General features: G+C 42.3%; 1 protein-coding gene across 2 annotated transcripts in view; it reads left to right on the forward strand.

Moving 5' to 3' along the window:
* GDI2 (GDP dissociation inhibitor 2) overlaps positions 1–14,438 on the forward strand; it is a 31,712-nt gene extending 17,274 nt beyond the window's left edge. For both annotated transcript variants that reach the window (XM_064592113.1, XM_045874476.3), the window contains exons 5-11: positions 3,183–3,381; positions 3,616–3,747; positions 10,332–10,431; positions 11,664–11,835; positions 13,064–13,208; positions 13,398–13,452; positions 13,541–14,438. In XM_064592113.1, the coding sequence (XP_064448183.1) occupies positions 3,183–3,381; positions 3,616–3,747; positions 10,332–10,431; positions 11,664–11,835; positions 13,064–13,208; positions 13,398–13,452; positions 13,541–13,687 (950 nt within the window). In that variant the 3' untranslated portion in view covers positions 13,688–14,438. The remainder of the gene's footprint in view (positions 1–3,182; positions 3,382–3,615; positions 3,748–10,331; positions 10,432–11,663; positions 11,836–13,063; positions 13,209–13,397; positions 13,453–13,540) is intronic.
* Positions 14,439–14,494: the final 56 nt, after the last annotated feature.

A 14,494-nucleotide genomic window follows, 5' to 3' on the forward strand; every position in this document is an offset into this window, starting at 1 on the left:
TGTTTACTTATTCTCACTCTTAACTGCGGGGAGCCCTGTTTATGTCGCACACCTTTGCCAGCAGCGAATCACGTTTCCCAGTGCAGAGCTGAGTGACCTCCAGGCCGGGGCGGCCTGGAGCAGCTGGATTAGGTCAGTTAGGTCCACTGGCAGCTTGTGTAGTGGGTACTGTACTTCAGGAGTGTTTGACACTGATTTCCACTCTCACTTTTTTTTTTTAATGCTGTGGTCAAAATTTTTTTTTTTTTTTTTTTTAAATAGAAGTATGGTTGACATACAGTGTTCCATTAGTTTCGGGTGTTCAACGTGGTGGTTCAACAAGTCTGTGCCCTGCTCGCTGCCAAGTGTAGCTGCCGTCTGTCACCACACAGGGCTGGTACGGGACCTCTGACTATATTCCCTGCACTGACCTTTCATCCCTGTGACGTATTCATGCCGGGACTGGAGGCCCGGGCCTCCCTCTCCCCTTCACCCATTCTGCCCAGCCTCCCATCCCTCCACCCCTGACATCCATCAGTTTGTTTTCTGTATTTATGGGTCTGTTTCTGTTTTTTGTAAGTTTGTTTATTCATTTATTGTGTTTTTATAGTCTGCTTGTGAAATCGTATGGTATTTTTTTTTTTCTTATTTCACTTAGCATAATACCCTCTAGGTCCATCCATGTTGTCACAAATGGCAAGATCTCATTGCAGTTTTGATTTGCATTTCCCTGATGATGAGTGATTTGGGGCATCTTCTCTTGTGTCTGTGTGTCCTCTGAAATAGAAAAAGTTCTCTTCAGTTCCTCTGCCCATTTTTTATCAGATTTTTTTTTTTTTTTTTTTTTGATGTTGAGTTGTGTAAGTTAAGTTCTTTATGTATTTTGGATTTAGCCCGTTATGAGATGTATCATATGCAAATATTTTCTCCCATTCCATAGGCTAGCTTTCTGTTTCATTGATGGTTTCCTTTCCTGGGCAAAAGCTGTTTATTTTGGTGTAGTCCAACATACAGAAGACTGTTGCTGTGGCGGATGTCAGAGAAATCACTGCCCGTCTTTTCTTCTAGGTGTTTTATGGTTTTCTGTCTACATTTAGATCTTTAATCCATTGTGAGTTTATTTTTGTGTATGGTGTGTGGTGTGCATGTGGCTATCCAGTGTTCCCAGCGCCATTTGTTGAAGAGACTGTCTTTTCCCCACTGGATAGCCTTGCTTCCTTTGTTGTAGATCAGTTGCTCATGCAGGTGGGTCTCTCTTTGTACCAGTACCAGACTGTTTTGATCAGTCCAGTTTTGTCGTTAAGTCTTAAAATCTGGGATGGTGATACTGTCAGCTCTATTGTTCTTTCTCAAGGTTACTCTGGCTTTTCAGGGTCTTTTGTGGTTCGGTACAAATTTTAGTATTATTCTAGTTCTGTGAAAAATGCTGTTGGTATTTTGATAGGGATCACAATGAATCTGTAGATTGCTTTGGGTAAGTATGGACATTTTAACAGTATTCTTCCCATTCTCCATGGTCAAATCTTCTATCTGTTGAAAGCTTTCATTTATTCTCTTCATGAAACCGCTCTGGATTTTGTAACTTTCAGTGTTTTAAATGTCTTGACCTAAGTATTTTTTTTGGTAAATAAACCTCAGTGTGCAAGTGAAGGAAGGAAAGTAAAACAACATTCGAAATGATGTTAAGATACTACTCAGGAAACTGAGTAATCTGGAAAAAGATTTTTTTCTAACCCTTTTATCATATAGTTGAACGTTTTTCTTTCCATATTGTATATCCATTATGTGGATAACTTCTATTTGCTTGCATCAGACAGTATGTGAATTGGACATGGAGTACCTGTTACGTGCCACGTACCCTTCTAGGTTTGGGGCAGGGCGGGTTCAGCAGAAGGGGAAAGTAAACAAAAAATGCTTTTTGTTCTCGAGCTTAAATTAGTGGGAGACAGGCTATAAATATGGAAGAGTATATGAGATGATGATAATGCTGTGTGCAGAGGTGAAGGGAGGTGGGGGGCACAGTTTTAAATAGGGCGATCAGGGAAGGCCTTGTCAGAGGGAAGTAGTTGAAAATTGAACTGTATTATATTGGTGGTCTTATTTTTACCCCTGACAACTAAACATAAGTTGGTGCTTGTGTGGTCATAGAATTTTTTTTTTTTTTAGCCTTGTACCATTACTGTGTACGCATTCTGTCCATTTTTAAATTTTTTAATTTTTTAAAAATTATTTTTTCATGCATGCATTCATTCATTCATCCTTTTAAAGTAAGCTCCATGTCCAATGTGGGCTTGAACTCATGACCCTGAGATCAAGAGTCCCAGGCTCTACCAACTGCGCCAGCCAGGTGCCCCCATCCCATTTTTTTAAGCCAGGTTGTAAATATAATTTAAACATGTTAAGTGTAGTTAGATATCATTAGTGGCCTCATGATCATTTTAATTTTCAGTTTTGTTGATTTCAACTATAGTCTTGGGGGAAATAATATTCAAAATATTAAACCATTACACTGTTCCGTGAGAGTTTGTTGTTTTTAAAGTAGTCACATAGTTTAGGAAAGGGGATAGAGCCAGAACATTTTTTCTCTTTGGCCTTGTCTTCCTAGCAGCTGTATACTCAAGTAGGACTGCTGACCAGTAAGAGAGCTGAGGGTTTATGAAGTGGTTTATACCTGTCTCCCTAGCTTTCTTTAGTGTAAAAAGTGGTTAACTGATTATCTAGGACTTTGTTAAAGTAAGTGACCGGCAGCATAATCATCTTTTCTGTGACATGCTGGAGTGAATGTTAGCACACAGAGAAAGGAGGAGCATTCAGAATTTTAGGCAGTTGGATGAGTATAGATGAGAGTTGTCAAAAGAAGAACGTTCAGGTGGATGCTGTCGTGAATAATAGTTTTTTCAAAGTCATATTCACCTTGTTCCTAATAAGAGACATAATTAAACGTATTACATTTAATTAAGTACTGGTTGTAATTACTTATGATTGTAGAATTGAAGACTTAATAACTGATCTGTTGTAATTATGTTGGTTTATCGGAAAGCGCAGTGAAGGCGGAAGCCATACTGTGTACGAGCCTCTGTCTTAGGCTGCACACTTCCTTAGAGGAGCCTCAGCTCATAATGTGGCGCATTTAACCTTGCCTCTCACACTGTCTTTTCCACAGTGTCCTAGTGTGAATGTTTGCTTTTTGACACATTCTTTAGGCTTAATGGGACTGTTTGAAAAACGTCGCTTCAGAAAATTCCTAGTGTATGTTGCCAACTTTGATGAGAAAGATCCCAGAACTTTTGAGGGCATCGATCCTAAGAAGACTGTAATGCGAGAGGTGTACAAGAAATTTGACTTGGGACAAGATGTCATAGATTTTACTGGCCATGCCCTGGCACTTTACAGAACCGATGAGTAAGTGTTTCGGGTTTTAGATTTATATTTTTCTCGGAACTGTCACCGAATTTCTCAGTTCTCTGAAATGGAAGTTCTAACAAAACAAGTAGATAACCATGTTATATCATGAAAGGTTCCAGCTGTTAATTAGTGTTAGAACTTTTTAGGTAAAATATGAAAGTAGTGAAATAAAATCTTTTCAGAAAAACATTTTAAATATTTATTTTCTAATACTTATTTCCCTTATTTTAGCTATCTAGATCAGCCATGTTGTGAAACCATTAACAGGATTAAACTTTACAGTGAGTCTCTGGCAAGATATGGCAAAAGCCCGTACCTTTACCCACTCTACGGCCTCGGAGAGCTGCCACAGGGATTTGCAAGGTCAGTGCCCATCGCTAACCTGGTCTCCTTCAGTGCAAGTACAGGCCACGGGGCTGGGAATGGTGAGAGGTCTGTGAGCCGTGAGGTGCTTTTCTTTTTATTGAAATAAACTTTATGATGAAACCACAGATCTACAGTAAAAAGTTGTTTCGTAAGTTTACAGACCTGTGTAACCAACGCTGCAATCAAGAGAAGAAATCGTTTAGTCTGGGAAGCTCCCTTGTGTCACCTCATGATCACCTCCCCCGCCCCACCCCCTGCAGCCCCATCTGTGACTTCTTTCACCATAGATTCCTCGTGCATGTTCAGGAAGTTCATATAAAAGGAATAAGACGAAGTGGACTCATTTGTGGCTGGCTTTTGTTTAATGATACGTTTGAGATTCATTTATGTGGCTGCATGTACTGTGGTTCATTTTAAAAATATGGAGTGGTTTTCCCTTTGCACATGGACCACAGTTTCCTGTTGCTGGACATCCGGGCGGTTTCCAGGTTGGGCTCCTGGGAGTGCAAGTACTGAAAGTCTCTGTGGACGTAGGCCGTCGTTTCTCACCGGTAAATATGCAGGGCCGGACCACTGGCTGCTAAGGAGGATAGAGGGGTGCGCTCAGGAAACCCCGCCAAGCAGCCCTGCGGGGTGGTGGTGCCGCCTGCCAGCCCCGCCGCGGTCGGGGGGCCGGGGGGGTCCCCACTGCTCCGCGGGCTGCTCCCCCGCCTTGTCGCAGTGCTGTCAGTCTTCCTGATTCTCATCACCCGAGGAGGTGTGACATGCTCTCTCACTCTGGCTTGACCTTGCATGTCCTGAGAACTCATGTTGATCACCTTTCCATGAGTTTTTTGGCCATTTGTATGAGTTTGTGATGTGATTGTTGATGTCTTTACACGTTTTTAAAGATTGGGTTGTCTTTTCTGGTTTGGATTTGTAGGAGATCTTGAATGCTGGCGGCAGGTCTTTTGTCAGATATATGTATTATAGATGTTTTCTCCTGGTATGTGCCTTGTCGCCTGATCAGTGAAAGTTTTAAATTTTGATAATATATCAAGTTTTTTAGTTATGTTTAGTGCTTATTGGGTCCTATCTAAGAAAGCTTTGCATGCCTCAAGAGCTCAAAGATAGTCTCCAGTGTCTTTTTCTAGAAACTTCAGTTTTGGCTTTGTGTTTAAATTTATAATTCATTGTGAAATAATGTTGGTGTGTGAGGTGAGGTAGGGCTTGAAGTTCATTTTTTTCTGTGCCCGGATTTAGTTCTTCTGGCACCGTTGCTGAAAAGACTTTATTTTCCAGTTGTGTTGGTGCCTTTGTGGCAAATCAGTTGGCCATAGATACGTATCTGTTTTGTTCCATTAGTTTATTTTTCTTATGCCATTACCTTAGCATCCCGAATATTCTAGGTTTTTTTTTTTTTAAAGATTTTATTTATTTGACAGAGAGATAGCAAGAGCAGGAACACAAGCAGGGGGAGTGGGAGAGGGAGAAGCAGCCTTCCCGCTGAGCAGGGAGCCCGATGCGGGGCTCGATCCCAGGACCATGACCTGAGCCAAAGGCAGACGCTTCACCGACTGAGCCACCCACATGCCCCTTAAGGACTTTTAAAAAAAAATTTTTTTTTTTTTAAAGATTTTATTCATTTATTTGAGACAGAATGAGAGAGAGAGAGAGCGCACATGAGAGGGGGGAGGGTCAGAGGGAGAAGCAGGCTCCCCACCGAGCAGGGAGCCCGATGCGGGACTCGATCCAGGGACTCCAGGACCATGACCTGAGCCGAAGGCAGTTGCTCAACCAACTGAGCCACCCAGGCACCCCTTTTTTAAAAATTATTAAGTAATCTCTACATCCAGCATGGGGCTCAAACTCCAAACCCCCGGATCAGGAGTCAGGTGCTGCACCGACTGAGCCAGTCAGGCGCCCTCTGATTATTCTAGTTTTACATTATGTCTTGAAATCAAGTAATGAAAACTCCAATTTTGTTCTTTTTCAGAATTGTTTTGGCTCTTCTAGGTCCTTTGCATTTCCATATCCATATACATTTTAGAACAGCTTGTCAGTTTCTAGGACAAATGCTGGGATTTTGACTGGGATTGAGTTTAAATGTATAGATCAGTTTGGGGGAGAAGTATCTTAGTAATAGTTTTCCAACCCATGAATGTGCTGCTCTCTCCATGGACTTAGGTGTTCTTTGTCTTAGCAGTGCTTTGAAGCTTTCATTGTAGGGATCTAGCACCTAGTTCACATTTATTCACAAGTATTTTATGCTATTCAGATGTTGCTGTTAATGAAACTGTCTCAGTTTTATTGTAAAGTTGTTTGCTGTTGAGCATGGACATTCTTTATTACTAAACGTTTTTTAATAGAGTTTTTGTAGATGGCTTTGTTGGAATGAATTCCTTCTTCTTGGCTTGCTGGGAGTTTTCTTATGAATGGGTGTTGACATTAATAATGCAGATTTTCTTCTTTATGCTACTGCTATGGTGAACTATAGATTGATTTTTGGATATTAAACTGGCCTTGCATTCCCAGGGTAAACAACACTTATTCATGATGTATTTTCCTTTTATTTTATTGTTGAATGTAATTTGCGTGCGCGAATGTGTGTACACACACATGAATTAGAAATCAGTCTACTCAGGTGTCCCATTTATTTCATCTGTTGTGTTTTATAAGAAATTTGACCATTTCACATAAGTTCTTGAATTTTCTGATAATCAAGTTGTCCATAATATAAATATATATTTTAAAAGATTTTATTTGAGAGCAAGAGCACACAGGCGGGGCAGGGGGCAGAGGGAGAGGCAGACTCCTCCCCACCAAGCAAGGAGCCCGACGTGGGACTCGATCCCAGGACCCCTGGATCATAACGACCCCTGAGCTGAAGGCAGACACTTAACTGCCTGAGCCACCCAGGCACCCCATAATATTTTTTTTTTTTTATTATCCTTTCAGTGTCTAGGATCTGTAGTGAAGCTCCTACCTTCATTGTTGTGATTGGTCATTCGTATTTTCTCATTTTTTGGTAGGATTTTATCAATTTTATTAATCTTTTCAAAGTACCAAATTCTTAGTTTTGGTACTTTAGCTTATTTTCTATTTTATTGATTTTGTTCTTTCTTAATTTCTTCTTCCTACATGGGTTTAATTTTCTTCTAGGTTTCTTTCTTTATCTTTTTTTTTTTTTAAAGATTTTATTTATCCATTTGACAGAAAGAGAGGGAACACAAGCAGGGGGAGTGGGAGAGGGAGAAGCAGGCTTCCTGCTGGCAGGGAGCCCAATGCGGGACTTGATCCTGGGACTCCAGGATCATGACCTGAGCCGAAGGCAGGTGCTTAATGACTGAGCCACCCAGGTGCCCCTTCTTCTAGGTTTCTAAAGGTGAAACAGATCATTGATTGTACTTTCTGTCTCTAACATGGGACTTAAAAGGTTTAAAATTTCTCTCTAAATACGTACATTCACTATGGTACCCTGTCTCTTCTGGGTTTTTTTTTTTTTTTTCCTTCTTTAATCCTTTGGTTTTTTGAAGGTGTAGTGTTTAATTGCTAAACATTTGGAGATGTTCCTAAATATCCTGTTACTGATACCTGATTTGATTCCATGATCAGAGAACAAACTTGCAAGATTTTAATCTTTGAAATTAAGGCGTAATTTATGGTCAAATATTTTTTTTTAAAGATTATTTTAGAGAATGCACACAAAGGTGGGGGGAGGGGCAGAGAGGGGTAGAGGGGACTCAGGCAGACTCCCCACTGAGTGTGGAGCCCTCCGCAGGGCTCAATCTCAGGACCCTGAGATCACAACCTGAGCCGAAATCAGGAGTCAGAAACTTAACCGACTGAGCCACCCAGGGGCCCCATAGTTTATGGTCAAATCAAGGGTCTGTTTTAGTGACTGACTATGCCCTTGCAGAGAACATACATCCTGCATGTGTTGGGTGCAGCGCTCTGTAAAGGGGGCTGATAGAGTCGTTCATGTGTGTGTTCGTACAGATTGTTTTTCCAGTTCTGTTACTGAGGGAGCATCTTCCACCGTGGAGTTACCAGTTTCTCAGTTTAGCCCTGTCAGTGTGTACTTCATACATTTAAAGCTCTTTTACCAGGTGATACTCCTTTCCACTTTCTTTGTTTGATAGTAAGTACAACCTTACCAGCTTGCTTTTTTGTATTTTTTTCCATGCTTTTACTTTTACTTTTGTTTTTATAGTTAAGTGAGTCTTTTGTAGACAGCATATGGTTGAATTTTGCTTTTTTATCCAGTGTGACAACCTTGGCCTTTAATGGGATTGTTTAGCTCATACAGATTTAGTATAATTATTGATACGGTTGGGATTAGATCTGTTGTCATGTTGTTTGTCCCCTTCTGTTCCTCTTTTCTCTTTTCGGATTAATCAAATATTTTTTACGATTCCAGACTAATTCCTCTAGTGGCTTTGTAGCCATGACTTTCTATTTTTAATTTTTTAGTGCTCTGCAAATTATAGTATGCATCCTTTATCAATTTCTTTGGAGTTAATATTGTGCTAAATACTTTACATATATAAGCAGCACTCTGCAACATTTTCTTTACATTTCTCATTCTCCTTTGTGCTGTTGCCTGTTTTACATCTATGTACTTTAATCAACTCCACAGTGCAGTGTTATAATTCTGCACTGAACAATCAGTTCAGTGAACTGAAGAGAACAGAGAAGGAAAAGTAACCATTTTCCCACGGTACCGTGTTTGTTGCTCTTCTTTCTTATAAATCCTTGTTTCTATCTGGTGACATTTCTCTTCAGCTCTCCCGTGGCGTTCTTGTAGTTCTGGGTCTGCTGGTGACGGGTTCTGTCAGCTTCATTTTTAAAGGACTTTTGTTGGCTTGAGATGTTTTCATGCAGCGCTTTCCAGCTGCTGTCCCCTCCCTTGTGTCTGCTTTGTTTCCTAGGAGAAGTGAGCCGGCATGCAGTCAGTCACAGCCGTCCCCGCGTGCGGAGTAGCTCTTTTTTTTTTTTTTTCCCCCTCTGGCTGCTTTCAAGATTCTCTTTGGTTTTGGGCAGTCTCACTAGGATTTGCCTCTGTGGTTTTGCTTGGGCTTCACTGAACTGCTTGGATGTGTAAGTTAATTGTTTATGTCAAATTGGGAATTTTAAAATCATTATCCTCTTCAGATGTTTCATCCCATTTTCTCTGTCCTCCCTCTGGGACAATTCTGTGCATGTTGGATGCTGGGTATTATTCTGTAGACACTGAGGCTCTTTTCACTTTTTTTTGTCTTTTGGTCTCTCCATGCTTCTATATTGGATAATGCCTATTGATTTGTCTTCAAGTTCACAGACTCCTTTTTCTATTCCCAAAAGGCTCTAATCCCGTTCCGTGAGTTTTAACTTTTTTTTTTCTGGTACTGTACTTTCTACATGTAGAACTTCCAGTTTTTTAAATACAGTTTTTTTGAGATGGTTTACTCATTTTGACCCCACTGAATGTATTTATAATAATATGTTCTTGAACATCTGTGTTTGAATGAGGATGTCTGTCCTCAGATATCCCTGTGATTTATAACATCGGTAATCGGGGTACCTGTTTGTATTGATTGCTTTTCCCGAATCTTTACTTTGAATCACATTTCTTGTTTCTTTGCAGGCCTAGTAATATTTGACTGTATACAGGACATGTTTTTGGTACATTGTAGAGATGCTGGGTTCTTTCTCTGGGGGGTGATTTTTGTTGGAGTCAGCAGTTGAGTCATTGGCCACTCACCTGGAACTTTTGGAGGTTTGACTTTACCCTTTAGGGAGGGCAGTTTTTGTTTTGGCTGAACCCTTAGTCCTGGTCTGGTGAGGTGAGACGCTCCTGGGGCTTCCGGGGAAAGCTCAAGGTGTGTACCGGGCTGTGTAATGCAGCAGCTTCGGACCCGTTTGTCCCTAAGGCCCTCGGCTCTAACCTCTGCTCAGCTCCTGGCCCCCTTTATCTGTTGCTTTTTGCTGGATTGCTTGGAATCTCTCTTGCGTACGAGCCCTTCCTGGAGCTCGTTAAGGATTTGAAGAGATTTTATAGATTTGGTGGCTCCCCTTTTTGTAGCATACCCCCCCCCCCCCCGTTTTCATCTCCTTTGACAGCCCCAAATTCTGTCCTCTGGCTCCTTGAATCAGCAAGACTGCGGGCTTGCTGCTTCTGTTCAAGGGGCTCCTGTTACAAGGACCAGGGAAGTGGTTCCTTCAGGGGGCGAGCCGTAGAAGCCGCACACAGCTCACTCTTTCCTTCAAGTCTCTTCTCCAGTGTCTGCTCTTAGTCACTCTGCAGAGCCTCCGGATTAGGTATTTTTATTTATTTATTTATTTTTGTAGTTCAGTTTTATTTATATGCAGGAGGATTAGACCGACATAAGCTGTTTGCCTATCACTCGTCTGTGCCTTTTTTGGACTTGCTATTCAGAACTGTGAATGTGAGACTTTGTTTCATGGTTTTAACTCTTTATCATTGTAGCTTTAATGACTTTTAAACTAACGCCTTCTAGAAGGAAATTGAGCAAATACACATTGCCTGTAACTCAAGATCTGAGAAAGACTTTAGTAGTTGACACAATTATAAATTCTTGTCATCTCAAAAATTTTTTCAGGCTAAGTGCTATTTATGGTGGTACCTACATGCTCAATAAACCCATTGAAGAAATCATTGTGCAGAATGGAAAAGTGATTGGTGTGAAATCTGAAGGAGAGGTAAGTAGCTTTTATAATTTAAAAATAATATATTCTTGTAAAGAAAATGTTGCCTCATGTAATGTGGTGTGGGCATTGATGCTGGATTTCAGATTATATGGTTTGTTTATGGCAAGTTGGTATTTGTAATGACTAAGGACTAGCTAAAGACGCTGTGCTTCATTTAAAAAAAAAATCTTACTACATGTTGATTATTGCTTAAGACCGAGATACACATTATGGATGAAGTCTTAGTGGTGCATGTTCTGTGTTTACATAGTGTAGGTTGGTGCCTGTCTCCTGAATTTTCATTTAAATTTAGCTGTATTTATACCATTTTTAATTTATTGGTTGAATTTGGGTTTGGGAAATACTGAGCATTTTATTATTTAATTTGGGTTTTAGCTGTGGAGCTCGCTAGGTGGAGTTTCAGGTAGTGTTTCTCAAATTCGAGTTGAATATATGTCTATGTTAACCTTGTTAACGTGTTTATTCAGAATCAGTAGGTCTGCATTTCCTTGTGAGCTCTCAGGTGAGGCTGATGCTGTGGGTCTGCCAGTCAGCTCATTCCTATTTATGAAATAACAACTCTTACAGATAGGTAGAACTGCTCAATAGCTGAGGATAGAAAAATATTTGGTGTTCCTGACGGCATTCCATGGGTTAGGTCCATATAACCTACACCTGCTGGTTGGCCATCTGAACGAACTTTTATTACTGTAGATCCTCGTAGCTGCCTTGTGCTTCTAGCAGAATGGGTTTTGGGGAATAGGGACAAACGGGGAGGAGTTCATCTGTACCTCAGAGTCCTTTTCAGTGCAGTGTCCTCTCGTGTCCTCTCATTTTTGTTTCCCACGGCTTCTTCCTCTCAGATCACAGAACATTCACTTCTTACTGGGCACAGTCGCATATGACAGCCCTTAAATACAGTATTTCATTTAATCCTAGCAGTGACCGTTTGACGCTGGGTACGGCCAGGATTTGAAACCTGTCTGCCCGATTCTAAAACATGTAACTTCTAAACACTGTGCACCAGGTTCCCAAATACTTGAATAGGACTTACAATTCATGGGGGTCTTTTCCAGGAGAATTTGTTGGAATTGTTGGCAAAACTAGTTTTATCTGTAGTTCAATAATAACTTATAGTTAACCTTATGAAGGTAACAGATGATATTAAAGGGACATTGGCATCAGTATTCTGTCGAAAAACTTTGTGGACAGGATTGTTATGGGACTTAAATGTTTGGGTACAGGTTGCTCGCTGTAAGCAGCTCATCTGTGATCCCAGCTACGTCAAAGACCGGGTAGAAAAAGTAGGCCAGGTGATCAGAGTTATCTGCATCCTCAGCCACCCCATCAAGAACACCAATGATGCCAACTCCTGCCAGATCATCATTCCCCAGAACCAGGTCAATCGGAAGTCAGGTGGGTTTTGAAGATCAGCAGATGTTTGTGGAATTTTGTTAGAATTTGCTTGTGTTTCATCCCAGATTTTTAATTTTGTTTGCTCTGTTATAGTGAAGAAACTTTAGGTTACCCATGGGAAACGAGATGTGATGGATTTAGCTCAGAGAGATCCTAAATCCTCACCTTGAAAGGCACACATTAGTCCCAGAGCCCTTCCTCGCCCTCCCGCTAGTCCCCCACTTTGGACCTCTATTCTCTCGTTCTAGAAGGAGGAATTGAGAGGCTGGACTAGCTGAGTGGTCATCGTGTCTCCTGGATCGAATGTTATAGCCTGCAGAGGTTTCATGCTTACTAGGTGACCCGCTGTGGTTTTGAGCCAGTGACAGTGCTTTTATGTCATTATTTGTCAAGTTCATACTTACATTTGATTTTAGCAGTGTGCTAGAAAACAGCTTTCTATGGTTAGGGTCAGGACTGACTTCTAAAATTGTAATTCCTAATCTCTTTGTGTTGAAAAGTTGTCTTCATCCTCCCCCCCCCCACCCCCACCTTTTCCCACCATCCTTTCAGGTAGAAGCCTAACTTTTATTTATTGAAAATTCAACTTAAAGGGGGTTATCTGCTTTTAAACAGAGCTGTGTTTATTTTTCCATGTAAGACACCGGAATCACGGAAGATTAGGACTGCAGCAGAGGGGCTGCAAGCAGATCGCAGGGTTGATGAAAGCCTCAAAAGAGTAAAGGAGCTCAGTAATGACCTTCCCTATCGGAAATGATGCACTTACTGAGTGGCATGTAGACAGGTAGAACCCATGGGATCGTAGGGGCTCCTTACACTAACTGAAGAACAGCTTATGCTGATTGGCAGTTTTGTTACTGTAATAAATAAATGAGAAACTTGGTACTTCATAAATCCTTTCTTAGCTGTTGGAAAGCTTTTCTAAGTGCTGGGCTTGGAGAGCAAGAGGACCCTAGAGCAGTTAGATTTGCCCAGTGTCTGGGTGGCGCTCCCAGAGCTGGGAAAGGACGTGTGCCTGTCCAGCAGCTCCCGGCTACAGAGACCGTAGTCTCCGTAGGCTAGAAGTCACTGGACTCGGGCATGCTTTATGCAGGACCTAGGCTGCCTCCATTTAGAACTGAAGCTTAGAAGACTGGGTCTATTGCCAGTGATTTTAAGTCACACCTCGATGCGATCTGGGTGGAAGGTTCGTGAGCCTGGGCAGTGAGATGACACTCCTTGTTTGCAGATATCTATGTCTGCATGATCTCCTCCGCGCACAACGTGGCCGCACAGGGAAAGTACATCGCCATAGTCAGCACCACTGTGGAGACCAAGGAGCCGGAGAAAGAAATCAGACCAGCTTTGGAGCTTTTGGAACCAATTGAACAGAAGTGAGTGATGTGTTCATGTAGATGAGCTCAAAGGCAAGACGAGGTCTGACTTCGTGGCGGGGTGAGCGCTGGGAGCCGGCCGTGCGGCATCGTGCCCGCCCGTCTCACACTGTGGGCTTGGAACTGCGGCAAAGCTGTGAGTGTGGCCTTGGGGTCAGCTCACCTGCCGACTTCATTCTTTCCCTCCAGATTTGTTAGCATCAGTGACCTCCTCGTACCGAAAGACCTGGGAACAGAAAGCCAGGTGAGTGCGGCGGTCCCGGGAGGGCATGGGGCGCAGGCGTCGTCGGGAGACGTCCCGCCTCAAATCTGTCTTTGTGATTTCATTCCAGATCTTTATTTCCCGCACATACGATGCTACCACTCACTTTGAGACCACCTGTGACGACATCAAAGACATCTACAAGAGGATGACTGGGTCCGAGTTTGACTTTGAGGAAATGAAGCGCAAGAAGAACGACATCTATGGGGAAGACTAACCGCAGTGTGCACGCGCGTCTTGTTAGGACAGACTTAACTCTGGCGAATGCCGTGTACTGTGTGGTCACTATCGTAAGGCCTGCTTCGCAATCCAAACGGAGATTGCAGAGCACTGTCCCAGTAACTACTCCTCCCCTCTCTCCTATCATGTAGTAACTCGTTTCCGTGGAGCGGCTCTTCACAACAGGCAGGTCACCACATTCTGTTCAATGTAACCGATACTGGCTTTTTTTCCCCAGTGAAGGATCAGTTTTAAGAAAATCCTGTGGTCCTGATAACGGAGCACCTGATACAGTATTTGTATCTTTTAATCAGCGTCGCCTCCGCGGCCGGAGCAGCACCATTCGCGTGCTGTCTCTCCCCTTGGCGTTGAGATTCCAACCGAATATTCCATGACTTGGGACATTTCGTGTGTCCGGTCAGCTGTTATGACCATGCCCATGGAACACAGCCACACGTTGGGGTTCCGTGGGCCTACAGTTCTAACCCAACTGCAGACCTGAGAGTCATTTTGGAGGAAGCCTGTGTGCGGTGTTCTAACCTGATAAAATTGATGAGAGCAAGGGGGAAAGAAACCTGTGGTAAAGCAGGTAAACGTAGAAGCTTCTTTTGTATCCCAGGTGTGGCTTCTTGACTGGACCAAGCTGCGATGCAGTATTGATTTGACAGAGCCTGCACTTCAGTGATGTCTGTCTCGAATGGCTCCACATGATTTCTGTACTGCAAAATAAAGCCAGACTCTGGAAACCAGTTCCTTCTCGATTGGTCTGTTTGTGTCCTGGTGTTACGAACTCGTGCGTGTCGTC

The sequence above is a fragment of the Mirounga angustirostris genome, unplaced genomic scaffold (assembly GCF_029215605.1).
Source record: "Mirounga angustirostris isolate CCGP_5_RB_7025 unplaced genomic scaffold, mMirAng1.0.hap1 SCAF_5, whole genome shotgun sequence".
In the NCBI taxonomy this organism is placed as follows: domain Eukaryota; kingdom Metazoa; phylum Chordata; class Mammalia; order Carnivora; family Phocidae; genus Mirounga; species Mirounga angustirostris.